The sequence below is a fragment of the Sapajus apella genome, unplaced genomic scaffold (genome assembly GCF_009761245.1).
Source record: "Sapajus apella isolate SASKATOON/1434 unplaced genomic scaffold, GSC_monkey_1.0 scaffold160, whole genome shotgun sequence".
Lineage (NCBI taxonomy): Eukaryota > Metazoa > Chordata > Mammalia > Primates > Cebidae > Sapajus > Sapajus apella.
The window spans coordinates 1,290,476-1,306,190 of record NW_022437100.1 but is presented as its reverse complement, the minus strand read 5'-3'; the positions used below and the strand labels follow the sequence as shown (position 1 = coordinate 1,306,190).

At 58.6% G+C, this 15,715-nt stretch overlaps 1 protein-coding gene across 1 annotated transcript in view; it reads right to left on the bottom strand.

Moving 5' to 3' along the window:
* Positions 1 to 4,438: 4,438 nt before the first annotated feature.
* GGA1 (golgi associated, gamma adaptin ear containing, ARF binding protein 1) overlaps positions 4,439 to 15,715 on the bottom strand; it is a 24,099-nt gene continuing 12,822 nt past the window's right edge. The window contains exons 8-17 of the mRNA XM_032266686.1: positions 14,308 to 14,448; positions 14,150 to 14,231; positions 12,746 to 12,853; positions 11,870 to 12,022; positions 8,464 to 8,528; positions 7,864 to 8,036; positions 6,866 to 7,062; positions 5,845 to 6,014; positions 5,495 to 5,605; positions 4,439 to 5,409 (exon numbers count right to left, since the gene is read on the bottom strand). Coding sequence (XP_032122577.1) covers positions 5,299 to 5,409; positions 5,495 to 5,605; positions 5,845 to 6,014; positions 6,866 to 7,062; positions 7,864 to 8,036; positions 8,464 to 8,528; positions 11,870 to 12,022; positions 12,746 to 12,853; positions 14,150 to 14,231; positions 14,308 to 14,448 — 1,311 coding nt within the window. The 3' untranslated portion in view covers positions 4,439 to 5,298. The remainder of the gene's footprint in view (positions 5,410 to 5,494; positions 5,606 to 5,844; positions 6,015 to 6,865; positions 7,063 to 7,863; positions 8,037 to 8,463; positions 8,529 to 11,869; positions 12,023 to 12,745; positions 12,854 to 14,149; positions 14,232 to 14,307; positions 14,449 to 15,715) is intronic.

Genomic DNA, 15,715 nt, shown 5'->3' with positions numbered 1-15,715 from the left:
CGTGGTCAGTGACTATGGGTGGCATGGTAAGGGAACCTCAGGTACCACCCTTTCCGTCCCTCAGAAAGTCTCTGGACTACGTGGTGCCCCCGCTCTGTTCCAGCCAAGCCTCCAGCCCAGACCACACTGGGCCTGGGCTTGCCTTGTTCTCTAACTGGTCCGAAGGTCCTTGAGGGCAAGGCTTGGCTTGTATCTCTGCCCCTCCTAGATTTGCCCAGTCCGGAGGCCCAGCTCTGTCCTGGGGAGGGGTCAGTACACGTGGGTTGTAGCAGCAGCTGTGGTGGAAACTACCAGAGCCTTATTATCAGGCTCAGCTGTTGTCCCCATCCCTGTCCTGGTCTCCAGATTCCCCTCCAGCCAGACCCAAGGGTCCTGGGCAAGAGGTGCCCAGCTTGTCTGAGTCGGATTCAGGCAGGTCTGCTGTGCCTCCTAGCTGGGTGATGGGTAGATTTTAGGCCCTCCCTTGTCACACTTGGATGTTGAATCATAGAAGGATGGACTCTCCAAAGGCTCAGTTAGTTACGGGCTGCTTCTTAGAAGAGTGTTGTAATCAGACGTACGGCCTCAGAAGTGTTCATCAGTGGGTGTTGGAATCATGGCCTTTCTAAACTGCAGACACAGAAGGGGGACTGCAGAGGTCCCCAGCCAACCCCTCCTGGCACCCTTCCCCAATACAGGGGCCTGTTGACCTGGGTGGTTATCAGGTTGGTCTTAGCTGGCTCCTGCTGAACCTTTGGGGGCCCAGCAGTATGCCTGTCAGGGTCTCAGACAGCAGGAAAAGAGACAGTTTAAGGGTGTGGAGGCAGCTAGCTGGCCAGGCTCTGGCTCTCACTAGCTGGGTGACCTCAGGTGGGACACTTCGCCTCTCTGAATCTCAGCATCCATCCTCCTTGGTAAATTGGAAACAACAGTACCTACCTCATAGAAGGGTTAAGTGAATTAATGTATGACAGATGCTTAGAAAAGTGCCTTGCGCTGTTTCTTGTCACCATCATTATTCGGCTTGCCAAGTCAGGAATGGAAAGACTCCCTACCCCCATTCCTGCCCCAGTGACCCCTGTGTGTGTCTAGCTGCTTTGGGACAATGAGGCTTTTTGTCATGTGCTATAGCATATCCTCCGGCAAGGCTGGTATCACTGTCCCCATTTTACAGGTGAATAGCCCGAGGCTTCTGGCTCCAGGTCCCCAGCTGGGAAAGTAGTAGAGGCCAAGCTAAGAAGCAGATCTGACAGTCTCCTAAGCCCACGTGGGCTCTCCTGGTGTGCCAGACCCAGACAGCATTGCCTGGGAGCTCCAGAAATGCTTGGAGCAACCCCTGTGGTTGCTTTGAGGGGCCTGGCAGCCTCTGTGCAGATTTGTCTGTGAAAGCTGTCTGGGCAGCGTGGGCTGGTAAGTCTTGAGCAGGATGTGGGCAGGGAGGTCAGCGGCTGGGTGGTGGTGATAGCAGGGGTCAGCAGCAGGGGCTGCAGGAGCAAAAACATCCCATTTGAGACACTGACAAGTTGCTTGTTTATAGCATTCAGCAGTGCTGCTCTCTGTGTGGACTTCCTCCCAGGGCCACAATGAGACCCCCGGGGGCTGTAAAACCTTCCTCCCCTCCCTCCCCAAGCCCAAAGGACTTTCCAGGAAATCCTGGGGTGGCTCCGAGGCCTGAGGACTCCACTTTAATCCTGATAGCCCTGGAGGAGTGTGGATTGAGCCCAGTCCCCAGAGGACAGCCTGACAGAGGCTGGGGGGGGATGGCTTGGGAGGTAGGGGGCAATGTCCCATCTGGTAGACATCTCAAGACTGCAGGCCCAGACTCAGCGCCTAATGTGCGACTTCTCTGAGCCTCACTTCCCATTTCACAGGGCAGTTAGAGGCTTAAGGCGGGAGAATGCAGGCATCAGGTCTACCGTGGTACCAGGTCTGGGGGCTTCTCTGGCCTGCTTTGCTGGGCTGGTGACCTGGTTGGGAGGCCCAAAGAGACTCGGGGAGGGGGCGTGTTGAGAGACCAGGCAGACTGGGCACAGTGGCCCGCCACTGCAATCACAGCACTTTGGGAGGCTGAGGCAGGTGGATTGCTTGAGCCCAGGAGTTCCAGACCAGCCTGGGCAACCTGGCAAAACCCCGTCTCTATAAAAAATAAAATTAGCTGGGCGTCGTGGCGCATGCCTGTAGTCCCAGCTACTGAGGAGGCTGAGGGGGTAGGATTGCCTGAGCCCAGGACGTCCGGGCTGCAGGGAGCTGGGTTCACAACACTGCCCTCCAGCCTGGGTGACAGAGAGAGACCTTGCCTTAAACAAAAACTAAAAAACCGACTAGGCAGGGGCAGGCTCCCAGGCTCTCGCCACTTTTGGCCGCCATAAACAGAGAAGCAGTGTGCTGCGGCTGCTGAAAACCAAAATTAACTGCTGCCTCAGCCAAACCAACAGAAGTGGAAGTGTGGCTCCGAGGTCTGGGAAGTCCCACTGCTCTTGGCATGGCACCGGGGTGGGGTCACCCTTCAAGAGACCACTGAACGCGTCCCCCAGTGCACCGCATCCCAGCCCGAGACTGCAGAGTGCAGCGGCCCAGACTGTGTGCGCCAACACGGTATGTGGGGAAGGCTCCTGCAGGGGGTGAGGCCCAGGGCCCTCTCCTCTGGTTAGACCCGCACCCCAGACTCTCAGGCAGATGCAGGGCTCCTGTGGTACCTCATGTCTTTGCTCTCAGGGTGCCACACTGGCTCACAAGTCCTTGCCAGCTTGTGAACTCTTGGGATGGGGCTGGCCCAGGGGCTGTTCAAGAAACACTAGCATGACTGAGGGGACGGGTGGGTTAAGGGTAAGGCAAGGGAGAAGGGGCGGCAGAGGGGTCCCTTGCTTGCGGATAGTGTTAGAGAGCGCACAGGCTGGGGGGTGGGCGCGCCGGGCAATTCTCCAGCTGTCACAACCGTATCAGAGAGGGGTTCAGCTGCCATGTTCTTGTTGGGAAGGCTGAAGGGACCCCTACCTCCCTGTCCCCAGAACAGCTGGGTCACTCCAAAGCTGACAGCCTGGCTCCTTTGCCTAAGGACTCCTCAGTCAGGCCTTATAGCTTATTGAGTCCCTCTCCCCTTTTCCAGCAAGGAAAGCACCTTCCTCAAAATCACACAGCAAGCCAGTGACCCAGCCAGAACCAGCCCCAGACTCCCCGCTCACAGTCCCACCTGTTCCCCACGCCGGCTGTACCCCTCCCTGCCATGGTCAGTGACGAGACTGTGCTCCAGGTGGGCTTGGGCACCCAGGTGAATGCTGCAGGCAATACGGTTTCATTCCAGGTAGAAGAAACTTCCAGCTGGAGTTATTTTTGGGAGACATCACAAGTGTGGAGGCGAGTCCTGCAGGGGTGGTAGGCAAACAGGAACGAGGCCACGTGGCTGGGACAGGGTGTCTGGAAGCCTCCAGGGGCTGTGCCAGGGTGGGAGTCCCGCTACAGGAACCTGATAGGAGGCTCCTGCAGGGCACAGCCAATGCCTCTTGTCCCCTCAGCACTAAGGCAGACGGGGAGGGGCTCTCAGCCTGCACTTCCAGGGCAGGCCCGGCAGAGAGGAGCCCTTGCTTGCGGATAGTGTTAGAGAGCGCGCAGGGTTGGGGGGCAGGCGCGCCGGGCAATTCTCCAACTGTCACAACGGTATCTAAGGAGAAGGGTTCAGCCGCCAAGTTCCTACTGGGAAACTAGACTAAGTGAAAATGGCTTCTTAAATGAGGGACTTCCCAGGGTCTTTATGGGCTCATCAGCTCAGGAGAAGCCGCGGGCAGCTTCCCCCAACTCATCTGAGCAGGGATTGCTTTCTCGAAGAGCAGGCCTTCCACACAACGGGGCCCTCTGCCCGGACCAGTGACCCCTTGCCAGAGGGCTGTCTCAGCTGTGTGGCCTCAAAGCCACACCTGAGCCTGAACCCCAGCCTCCTGGTTGGAGAAAGCTCTGATAGCACTATGTGGGGTAGAGCTGCCGCTGGGAGGGGAAGGGGGCCCAGCTCCGGGTCCCTGGGTCTGCATGGAAAAACTGTGGCTGTCGCAGGGCTTCCTAGGACCATGTGGGGAGAGGGAGAAGCTGGGCTCCGATCTCCTTCCCGGGAGCTGCAGCATCGAGCTGGTGTGGAGGGCTGAGCACAGCAGGAGGAAGTTGTAAGCAGCCAGGGGCCTCCCCCTCAGCATCTGCAGCAGCTGGGGCTCCTGCCAGGCCCTGGCGGTCCCTTGCTTCCAGCTGGGACGGCCCTGGCCCGCCACAGCCCAGGGCCCTCTCTGGTGACTCAGCACTGGCCACAGGCCCCTTTGCAGGGCCTCTTCCTGTGCAGGGCCCAGGGATGGTGGGGAGGGGGCCCACGGCCTGACCTCCAAAGACAAAGCAGAGAGCTCTACAGGGCAGCCCCAGGGACCCTGAACTTGACCCCTCCTGTCTCCCTCAACCTTTGAAGGGCCACGAGAGCAGCTGGTCCAGGAAAAATGAAGTTTTATTTTCATAAATACTCCTGCTCTCACTCACACACTGACCCCACTTCTGACCACGGACAAATGGATGGACAGACGTGAGACGCCCATAGGAGGCCCCAGCAGAGGCCAATGAATGAATGAAGGAGACACACTGAGAACTCTAGGACCCCCAGATCCCCGTGCTGGGACCACAAGCCTCTGGCATTACCCTTGGGCCCCCATAATCCCTCAGGGGGCCCAATGGCAAAGTGAGACCCCCAGGAGGAGTAGGGGCCGGGTGGGGATCCCCCAGCCTGGCCCCCTGAGGCTGTGACCACAGGGCCAATCCGGAAGAAAAGCAGAGTCAAACCACACACCAGAGTGCAAACAGCTGGGGGTGCAGGCGTCACCCCAGTCACCAGGTTCCTATGGAGGAGGCCTGAGCTGATCCCCAGCTCCAGCATGACCCCCGAATTATGGCTGGGCCTTCCCATAAGGCATAAGAGACAGGCGGGGAAGAACCCACCCCAGCTGGGGTTGGGGCTGGCCTGAGGTCCTGGCCGTTCCCCGACAGCCATGCTTCTTCCCCATGACCCCAAGTTCTTCCAAGGCCACGCAGCCCCTCCTTCTCCAGGTCCCGGTGATGGAGACCCCTGCAGCACAAACCCCGGCCCAGCCTCCTACTGGGTTTGGCTCAGCAGGGGTAGGGGGCAGAACAGGAGGGGGAAGAGTCACTTGAGGGCTACAGAGGTGTGGGGAGAAGCACCAGGCCTGGGGGTGAATGACCATGGGCAGCAAAGGGTGGCCCTGGCCACCACTGCCTCCCTTCAGGCTGACAGTGACCGGTCCCTCTGCCCCTTCCTCTCCCCAGCCCCTCTCTGTTCTAGAGGCTCCCCCAGGTTTCGGGTGGGGGGAACTGGTCCACATCCCCCATCTCGTTGTAGGTCTGGTCGCCCATGGTGAAGGTGAGCTTGTAGCGGAGGCGAACCTTCTCCTGGGGCAGAGATGTCGAGGCAGAGGGGTCAGAGCAGGAGAAGCAGCCACCCCCACCCTGCAGCACCACCCTGGGGGTCCCTCACCTTCTGGGGGTTGGCAAGCAGCAGGACCTGGGTGATAGCTGAAGGGTGGACAATGGGGTTAAACGCCGGCAGCTCTGTGCCAGAGGGTGGCTGTAGCTTCACCTTCATAACCTGTGGGCAGAGGGCAGGATGGGCACAGCTAGCCCTGGCCACTTCTGCTGCTCTGAGGAACAAGCCCAGCTTGCCAGCTCCCCTCTGGGGGTCCTGGGGCTCAGTCCTTTAGGTCCCTTCCACCCCCGGACCACCCAGCAAGGGAGGGAGACCCGCCCCCTGCCAGTGGCTCCCCACCCAGCCCCAAGTCAGCCTGCCTTGAGAGAGGAGAGGCATGCCCTGTCTGCCTGGCTTGTCACCTTGGGGACAGCTGACTGGAACACAATGTTTCGGATGGGTTGGGGTGCGGTGCTTAGCATGGAAACTACCACCACCAGCACGTCGGAGCGCCCTGGCAGTGGGTCGCGGGCAAAGTGGAAGAGGACGCGGAAGCCGTGCTGGTCATATACAGTCACAGGCAGGATGCTGCCTGCAGGAGAAGGTGGGAGGGCAATGGGACAGCGAGCTGGAGCGCGGCCGCTCAGCCCCCACCCGGCTCACCTCAGGCGCTGGCTGCCGCAGTGCCAGCAAGAGCAAAGGCCTCCCTCGGGGCTTTACCTGGGCCCTGGGTGGTGGTGCAGACAGGGCACAGAGTGGTGCCCAGAGAGGGCAGATGAACCCCCAATCTGACAGTGGAGGCAGGACGCCCACCCCAGAGCTGAGTCACAGCCCAAGTTCCCCTGGTTCTGTGTGGCTGCTTCCTGGACTGCTGGGGTGAGGGACTCTGGGTGAGGGTGAAGCTCACCCCCAGTCACTTGCCTTCTCTGAGCTCAGGTGAGAGGTACAGCTCTACCCACTATTGGGGGATAGTCAGGGGGTGGTATCTTTGGTCACAGGGAACTCACAGAGGGCAATGCTGAGAGGACCACCAGACCTCATATGTCTGCTCAGGCCAGGGGCTGGGTCATGGTCTCCCTACTGCTCCTGGGCTGGAAAAGCCCAGCCTTGGATCTGGGTCTTTATTCTGTAATTTGGGAGACACTCCAAACCTCTTTGTGTCCTGGGCCCTGCCTTCCTGGGGAGGAAGAGGCCCAGGGTACACTCCCTAAGAGGCTGTCTTGCTTGTGTAAGCCTGGAGTTTATACAGCAGTCCTATGATTGCTCTGGGGCAGATAAGGAGTGACTCCTGGGGAGGGGAGGGCTCTGCTCAGAGCTCCCCACTGATTGGCCAGTGGCAGAGCCAGGGGAGGCCCCACCTTCCCAGCAGCTTCCCCAGACAGAGCTCCCGACAGGGCAGCGAGCTGACCCCACCCAGCCTGCGCCTGCCCCAGCCCTACTCACTGGGCTTGATGGACTCCAGGGGCACAGTGATGCTGGCCAGTGAGAGCTCGGTTGGTGTGGGCTGCTGTGGAGGCCCAGGGCGCTCTGGGGACACGGTGTGGAGAAGGCTGGTGGCACTGGAGCTGGGGGAGCTGCAGCTGGTGCTCTTATTCTGCAGGTCCCGGAGTGTGAGCCGGGGGGCTGGCTGCTGCTTCTCCCTTAATCGGGGGACAGTGCATTAAGAAGTGATTCTTGGCCAGGCGTGGTGGCTCGTGCCTGTCATCCCAACACTTTAGGAGGCTGAGGTGGGTGGATTGCTTGTGCTCAGGAGGTTGAGACCAGCCTGGGCAACATGGCGAAACCCCGTCTGTATAAAAAAATTTAAAAAAATAGCTGGGCATGGTAGTGCACACCTGTGGTCCCAGCTACTCAGGAGGCTGAAGTAGAAGGATTGCTTGAGTTTGGGAGATGGAGGTTGCAGTGAGCCGAGATCACGCCACTGCACTCCAGCCTGGGTGACAGGGTGACAGACTCCCTCTCAAAAAAAGAAAAAGTGATTCTTTGGTGATTAAGAGGGGCACAGGAAAAGCTGGGCTTCCAGGCTCTGTCCCTGACGCACGGCTGTCTCTCTGGCCTTGGGTCTTCTCACCTTTAGAAGGAGCAGCTCATTCTCCCTCCACCCTGCACCCCGCCTGCTCACTTCAGCCCAGTGTCCTCCCTGCTGCTGGCCCTTTGGGCCTTTGGCCTTTCTCTAGGGAGTTGGGAATGCCTGGGAGAGGCCAGGCCACTGGGCCCAGATCTCTCTGTCTCATAAACCCTGTGCTCTGTGAGAGGGGCACTGGGCTGCCTTGGGCACTGCTGTGTTTCCAGAGGCTGGTGTAGTGCTTGGAATCTGCTGCTTCTAGAACAAACCAGCAATGAGCCTCTCCCTGCTGGGCCCGGACAAGCCCAGGAGAAGCTGCTGGTTTGTGGGAACAGGGAGTGCTCCCCACCCCATGCCGGCCATGGTGGGCCCTCACCACCGCACTTGCTGGGACTCCGGGGGCAGAGACTGCTGCAGGAGGGTCTTCCCCAGGAGGTCTAGGTCATCCAGACCGCTGCTTGCTGGCAGGGATGTCTGCGCTGGGGGTCGGCCTTCCATGCTGGGGGCCTGGGCCAGAGCAGGGGCTGGGGGCTCAGTGGCATCCGACGACTGTGGGGCAAAGGATGCAGGTGGGCAGGGCTGTCTAGAGGCGTTGGTGCCACCTGAACCTGCCCTGAGGCTCAGCGTCCTCCTTGCAGATGACACCTGGGAAAGCAGCCACGGAGGCGGGGACCCCAGACCACCCATGTCCATGATGCAGGGTGGCTGGGTCTGGCTGGGGGTTCTACATTCCAGGGACCTCTGTCACCCTCAAGAAGAGAGGGATCACCCATCTCAATCCCAAAGGCTGGGCTGCAGCCCCGAGGCTGAGACTTGGAGAAGACACAGCTGGAAGTAAGGAGAGGCCCTCTTCCCTGGGTGGGTGTCTCCAGGCCCCTGGCCACCCTCTGGCAGAGCCCGTCCATGCTTTCAGTTTCCCCAGCTTCCCTGACCCTGGGACTTTAAGAGGCCAGGCTAGTTTGTAGTCCCCTCCTACCTGGAAGCTGTTCCATCCGGTACCATCCAGGCTTGGGCCTGAAGGGGGTGTGGGGTCACTGAGGCCTGAGGGGAAAGCAGGAGAGAGGTGAAGGAACTGGGCTGACCCTGCAGAGGCCAGAGTGCCAAGGGGCATGTGTGCCGGCGTGGGGCTCCCTGCCTCCTTTCTGAGGCTCCGCATGGAGGGGAAAAACCCACGCCTTCAGAAGCAACCAGCAGCAGAGCAGAACTAGAAACCAAGATCCCGGTAGCCCCTGGTGGTGACCCCACACATGCTTCCCCTCTTTTCAACCAGGCCACTCTGAAGCTACTGTGCACACAGACAACAGACATCAGGCCTTTCATCTTCACTCGCTGGCTGGCAGCAGAGAGCAGCTCTGTGCCCGCCTGAGGCCAACTGCCCACTCAAGGGACGCCTGCTGCGTGACCGTGGGCTAAACACCATGCTGGCTGAGCCACAGCGTCCCCCTGAGTACAAGGACAGGGCTTGACTGGGGGCAATGCTGAAGGTCCTGTCGGCCTTGGCATGTGCCAATGAGGCTCACTGGTACTACAGAGGGAGGAGGATCCTGTGGATGGCCCTGGAATTAGCTGCGGATGGGAAGGAGGCAGCAGGTCACCAGCCAGCCTGACCTCTGCCTGCCCTGGATACTGTCAGCCAAGTTCACCCCAGATCTGACCTAGAGAAGATAAATGATCTTGTTTCTAGTAAATCCTGAAAAAGTGAGGTCCAGTATGAAGCGCTACCTGACAGGCAAAGGCAAAAGTACCAGGAAGCTGGGGCAGCTGGGTCTCTTCTAGCTGTGCCTCTTATAGGCTGGAGAGCAAGTGCACTGATGATGCCCTGGATGTGTCAGGCCCTGTAGATGCTTTGAAGGTTGTTTGATTAATCCTCAAACAACCTTCAAAGGGAAGGGCAAGGTTCTCAGCCCTCTTTTAGGATAAGAAAATGGACCCAGAGGCGTTAAATAACCTGCCCAAGGTCACACAGCTGGAAAGTGGCAGAGTCTGGACTTGGACTGAACATGGCCCGACTGCCACCATCTGAACACAACTCTGACACTTGGCCATGTGATACTGGCGGCGGGGGTGGGGGGGTGGGGGGGGCAGGCAGCCTCATCTGCAAAATGGAGACAGCAGCCAGGTGTAGTGGCTAATGTCTGTACTCCCAGCTATTTGGGAGGCTGAAGCTGGAGTCTGAGATAAGCTCAGACATTAGCCAGTGTCTGTGGTCCCATCTACTTGGGAGGCTGAGATGGGAGGATTAGCGAAGGACAGAAGTCTGAGATCAGCCTGAGCAATGTAGTGAGACCGCATCTCAAAACCAAAGAGAAGGGGGCGCAGTGGTTCAAGCCTGTCATCCCAGCACTTTAGGAGGCCGAGGCGGCCAGATCACTTGAGGCCAGGAGTTCAATGCCAACCCGGCCAACAAGGGGGAAACCCTGTGTCTTTAAGAAACAAATTAACCAGGTGTGGTGGCACACACCTGTAGTCCCAACTACTCAGGAGCCTGAGGTGGGAGGATCGCTTGAGATGGGGGAGGTGGAGGCTGCCTGAACACCCTCTTTGACAGACAGGAACCCTGTCCCACCCTGCCATGGAGAGCAGTGGGGACAAGCCCCTCTGTGGCCCCAGGGCCTTCTCTACTCCCCAGGCCCAGGCTGCAGGCTGCCCGGGCACTTCTGGCTCCTACGCCCCCACACTTTGCCTCTGAGAGAAAACCAGAAGGAAGCTGGTGGCTCAGGGCTCTGCCGATGCGGCTCGGGGACAGGAAGTGCAGCTTGCACCTCGCTTCTCCTGTGGCGGTGGCACCGCGGCTGCCTGCAGGGGTCTGGTGGTCCCACAGTGCTTCCCTACTCACCAACTGCAGCTCAGGTAGCTGCCGCCCAGGGCTGGCTCCACAGGGGAAGGTAAACCTTGTGGAAGCGTTTGTTGACCATTCTTTACCTCTGTAGAACGGGGTAAAGGTCTTCTCCCCGAGGTCACCCTTGGCTCTGAATGAAGAGGGGGCAGCTGTGTGGGGCTCGTAAGCGGCTTCGGGGAGGGTGCTGGCTGGTGGGTTCACAAGGGGACTCAACCAGGCCTCCTTCCCTCAGCTCTCCCTCCACACCCCAGGTCATTTCCCTTTATTTGCTTATGGACAATGAGTCACAGCAGCAGAGCAGCTCAGAGTGTGGCTTCAGGATCAGAGCCTAGCTCAAGTCCTGGAGCCCTTTCTGCACAAGTCACACAGTCTTTTTCTTTTGAGATGGAGTCTTGCTCTGTCACCCAGGCTGGAGTGCAAATGGCATGATCTTGGCTTACTACAACCTCCGCCTCCCCAGTTCAAGTGATTCTCTTGCCTCAGCCACCCCAGTAGCTGGGACTACAGGCACACGTGACCACGCCCAGCTAATTTTTGTATTTTTAGTAGAGACGGGGTTTCACCATGTTGGCCCGGCTGGTCTCAAACTCCTGACCTCAGGTGATCTGCCTGCCTCGGCCTCCCACAAGTGCTGGGATGATAGGCGTGAGCCACCGCACCTTTCTATGCTGCCATCTCCTCATCATGCAGGGGGGCTATTCACGGCACCTGCCTGTGGGGACTGTGAGGGTCGTCTAAGACAGGACAGAGTGCAGCAGTAGGCACTGCACCTAAGGAAGCCCTCCTGGAACCCAGGCAGACCCCACCCAGGGCGGCCTGGGCTCCCATTGCTTCTTCAAGGCCTTCAGGCCTGGTTTTTGCTTCAGAACTGGTTCGGGAGACCACAGTCTGAATCTTGGCTTCCAATACATCCCTGAGGAGTCCTTTGATCGGGCCTAACATCTCTGCTCTTCATCCCTTCAGCGGCTCTGAGGAGGAGGCTCTTCTGCAGCTCAGCTCTCAGACCGGGCTGCTGCCCTGAAGCCAGCTGGGACCACTTTGCTTCTTCCCCGGGGTAAGCCTGGTCCCTGCTGAGCTCTGGGGCCTAAGCCTGCCAAGAGTAACAGCAGGCCTGGCCCTGGACCAGCTTAGATCACCAAGTCCCTTGTGCCGGGGCCTCAGCTTCTCTGGAGTCTCTGGTGCTGTGGAGCCCAGAGCCCTCTCTCTCTTCTTGGTGGATAAAGAAACTGCTGAACTTTTGCCCAGAAAGTTCCCAACTATAGGCTCTAACCTGTTGCAGGGAAATCCCCTGGCTCCCCCCGGCTGCCAGAGCCTGAATGCTGGCTTAGAGGCTGCCAGCCTCACCCTCTGGCTGTGTGGCCTTGCACAAGCTCCCTACCTTCCCCGAGCCTTAGTTGTGAAATGGGCCTAATGCCCATCCACGTGGCCCACAGGATTCAAGCCCACGGTACATGGTGCTGGTGTTCCAGCTGCAAGTGCGTCCTGGGATCATGCCCCACTTGCTGCCGAGCCCGCCTTCCTCCAGGCCTGGCCCCTTCCTCACCCAGAGACATGAGCTCGTCATCAAGCAGGGAAACTGAGGCACTGGGCTGCTCGGGGCTGGCCTGCTCGCCAGGGCGGGTGGGCATGGCTGGGTAGGTGGTGCCTGCAGGTGGGAGATCCAGACCTGAGAGATCCAGCAGGGCCGAGGTACTCCCTGGGGTGGGAAAGAAGAGGCTGGCAAGTCCTGGGTATACACATGTCTCTCGGAGTCCACAGGGTTGTGGGGAGCAACACCTAACCCTCATGCTTTACCACTCCTGCTTCCCCGTCCTTGGCCACCCAGCCCCTGCCTGGAAGCTGCTCAACAGGACCTGTCTTTGGCACATGCTGGTACTTCTGTCCAGAATGTACTTCCTTCTGAGCTCTACTGGGCAAATTGCTACCCATCCTTCATCCTAAAGGTCCTGCTGAAACTTGGCTGCTTGTGTGCGGCGCCTCCATCCCCACTTCTCCCCAACAGAACCAATTCTAACTCCTTCTGTGGCCCCCAAGGCTGCCATCTTACTCTTATTAGAACTAGGTCTGTAATGCGTACTTCCCTAACCCCTCCCACTTTCAGCCTTGGGGCTGTTGCCCAGCACTATACAACAGGTGCCAGATTTGTCGAGTGAAAGAAAGCCTTCCTTCTACCCCTTCTACCGCCTGTCCTCACCAAACCCTCAGCTCCCCCGCTCTCCCACATCCAGACTGCTTCCCCACAGCTGCGTGCTTGGCACAGACTTCACCCAAGCTCCCTCCCTGGGGCCTTCCCCATCTTAAGGGGCCAGGGTCACCCTGGCAGTCAGTCCAGCAGCTTGGAGACCAGCACACCACCCTGCACTCTTCGTGCCCCTCCAGCCTGATGGGTCCCCTCCCAGCTCTTCTGCCACCTCCTCACCAGGGATGGAGCCGGCTGTGGCATCACCGTTGACCTCCTCGCCCCGCACCAGCTGCTTATACAGGTTGATCACTTGGGTGAGGTTGTCATTGGCCTGCAGGATCTCAGCTGAACAGGCAGGAGGGGAGAGGCCAGGCTGAAGGACTGTGGGGGCCTCTGGGTGGCAAGAGACGAGCGCCCCACATCCATCACGCCTGTGTGTGAGGGGAAGGGACGGGGCAGGGGAACATCCCATCTCTCCGCTGAGACTGTGGCCTTCCGCTACCTCCCTGGTCTCACCTCCCACCCGCCCCTCATTCACTCCCTGCCATACTGCCTGGCTGCCTCTGAATATGCTGGGCCCGCTCTCGCCTCCAGACCTCCGCTCCAGCTCTGTTCTCTGCCTGGCTTCATCCCTTACTGCCTTCAGGTCTTCACCCAAGGGTCACCTCAGGAGGCCTGTGCTAACCCCCTCCTGTGCTTATCATCCCGTCCCTTATCTTCCTCCATGCCGCTTACCACCGTGACAAACTGTAATGATCATGGACTTGGTTACTGTCTGCCTCCTTGCACTAAACTACCATGAGGAAGCTTCTGTCAACCTTTTTTTTAAATATAAATATATCTGTAATAGAGATGAGGCCTCACTATGTTGCCCAGGCTGGTCTTGAACTCCTGGCCTAAAGCAATCGTCCTACCTCTGCCTCCCAAAGTGCTGGGATTACAGGTGTGAACCACTGCGCCCAGCCTTCTGCCAACTTTGATCACTGCCACATCCCTGAGGGCCTAGAACAGTGCCTGGTACCAATCAGGCCCTTGGCAACACTGCTTCTCCGGGTGCCAGGGCATGGGGCAATCTGGGCAGCAAGCCTTGTGGGTGGATCTCCTACTTAACGAGGGAGTAGAGGGTACCCAGACCGCAGCCCAAGTGGCATGGACTGACATGTGGGCAGAGATCAAGGAAAAGAACCTGGTATGTGGCCTTGGCATAAGCCTTCAGGCTCAGGTCTGGAACTGCCCGGGCTGTGGGATGCACTCTTAGCTTCCATTCTCCCTCACCAGGGAGGAGGGTCTGGGGCAGATGGCCCTCCGTCTCCCTGGCTCTGCCACTGTTCTGCTCTATGATCTGGGCAAGTTATTTCCCTCCCTTAGCCCCAGTTATGAAAGGGGACGGTTCTGCCTCCTGTGCAGCTGCTGGCAGTAAATGAGATGCCGTGAAGGGGGCTGGCCCACACGGCCTCTCAACAGCGGGCGGCCCCTGCTCTGTATCCTCAGAGTGGAGAAACCCAAGGTCGGTGCTGGAGAAGAGGGCCCCCTGGTGGTGGCTCCTTCCAACTGCAGCTACTTAGCAGGGCCTGAGGGAAGTCGGGGTAGGAGGTGGAGGGAGAGTAGGGGACCTGACCTCAGCATCTGCCCCAGGCTCACCTAAGGCCTCATCATTGTCCTCTGTGTCGCTGGCCAGTCGGAAGAGCGTGGGCCGCATCCGCTCACAGCGCTGGTACAGTTCCTGAGGGCAGCAGGGTGGGCGGGTCAGGGCCCGAGTGGACTGTGGAGTGGGCAGGGAGTAGGGGAGGCGGGCGCACCTTCATGAGGTCCTCGCTGCTACCGGCTGCTGCACTGCCCTGGCTGTGGCTCATTACCATCTCTGTGAGCAGTTTCACGTTGTTGTTCACTTCCTCAATAGCATTCACCCGCTTCGAGATCTTCTCCATCCGCTTCTGGTCCTGGGGACACATCAGCCAAGGGCCCCTGAGAACCTGTGCCCTACTCAGCCTGGACGAGGCACTGCCCCCACCACTCGAAAGAGTGTGTGCTGGGATCCGGGTGATGGCTGGCTGACTGTGGGATGAGACTCTCGGTGGGGCTTCAGCAGGCCCTGCCAGGAGCTCCTCATGCCCAGGAAGGGCATGCTCACGGCCCAGGTGTCTGCACAGGCTCATCAGGATCTCCAGGGATGGCCCAGGAACCTGGCTTTCCAGCCCCCTCGCCAGGTGCATCTGAAGGCCCAGGGCCCTAGACCTTCACTGTGGTTCTCAGTGACTCTTGCCCTCCTTGTGTTTGCCCTTTCAAAGGAGGTTCCTGTATTTTATAGTGAAAGGGGACCTCTGTGGTCACCAGGTGCAGCCTAGAAATAAGCATGAAGACCCTTCCAGTGTCCGTTGGTGCCTGGCCGATGGGGGAGAATGTACCTTTAAAGGCTGCTGTTGGGAGCAGCCCCGCTTTCCCCTGCCCCTCCACTTACTGTGCGTGTCCCTCCCTTGCAGAGTGAAAGGTGGCCTCACGCAGTCCTCCCACTTTGGCCTCCAAAGTGCTGGGATTACAGGCATGAGCCACCACATCCAGCTTTGAAACTTTTTTTTTTTTAGCACTTTGGGAGGCCGAGGTGGAAGGGTCATTGAGTCCAGGGGTTCAAGACCAGCCTGGGCAACAAAGGGAGACCCTGTCTCTACAAAAAATTAAATTAGCCGGGCGTTGTAGCATGTGCCTTTGGTCCCAGCTACTCAGGAGGCTGAAGGGGGATGATCACTTGAGCCCAGGAGGTCGAGGTTGCAATAAGCCATGATCATGCCACTGCACTCCAGAATGAGACCTTGTCTAAATGAAAAAAAAAAAAAAAAAAAAAAAAAAACAGTTTCAGCAGGCACCCACAAAACATATGCATATTTACTTTAAAATTAAACATTTGGGGCCGGGCGCGGTGGCTCAAGCCTGTAATCCCAGCACTTTGGGAGGCCGAGGCGGGTGGATCACGAGGTCAAGAGATCAAGACCATCCTGGTCAACATGGTGAAACCCCGTCTCTACTAAAAATACAAAACATTAGCTGGGCATGGTGGTGCATGCCTGTAATCCCAGCTACTCAGGAGGCTGAGGCAGGAGAATTGCCTGAACCCAGGAGGCGGAGGTTGCGGTGAGCCGAGATCGCCCCATTGCACTCCAGCCTGGGTAACAACAGTGAAACTCCGTCTCAAAAAAAAAAAAAAAAAAAAAA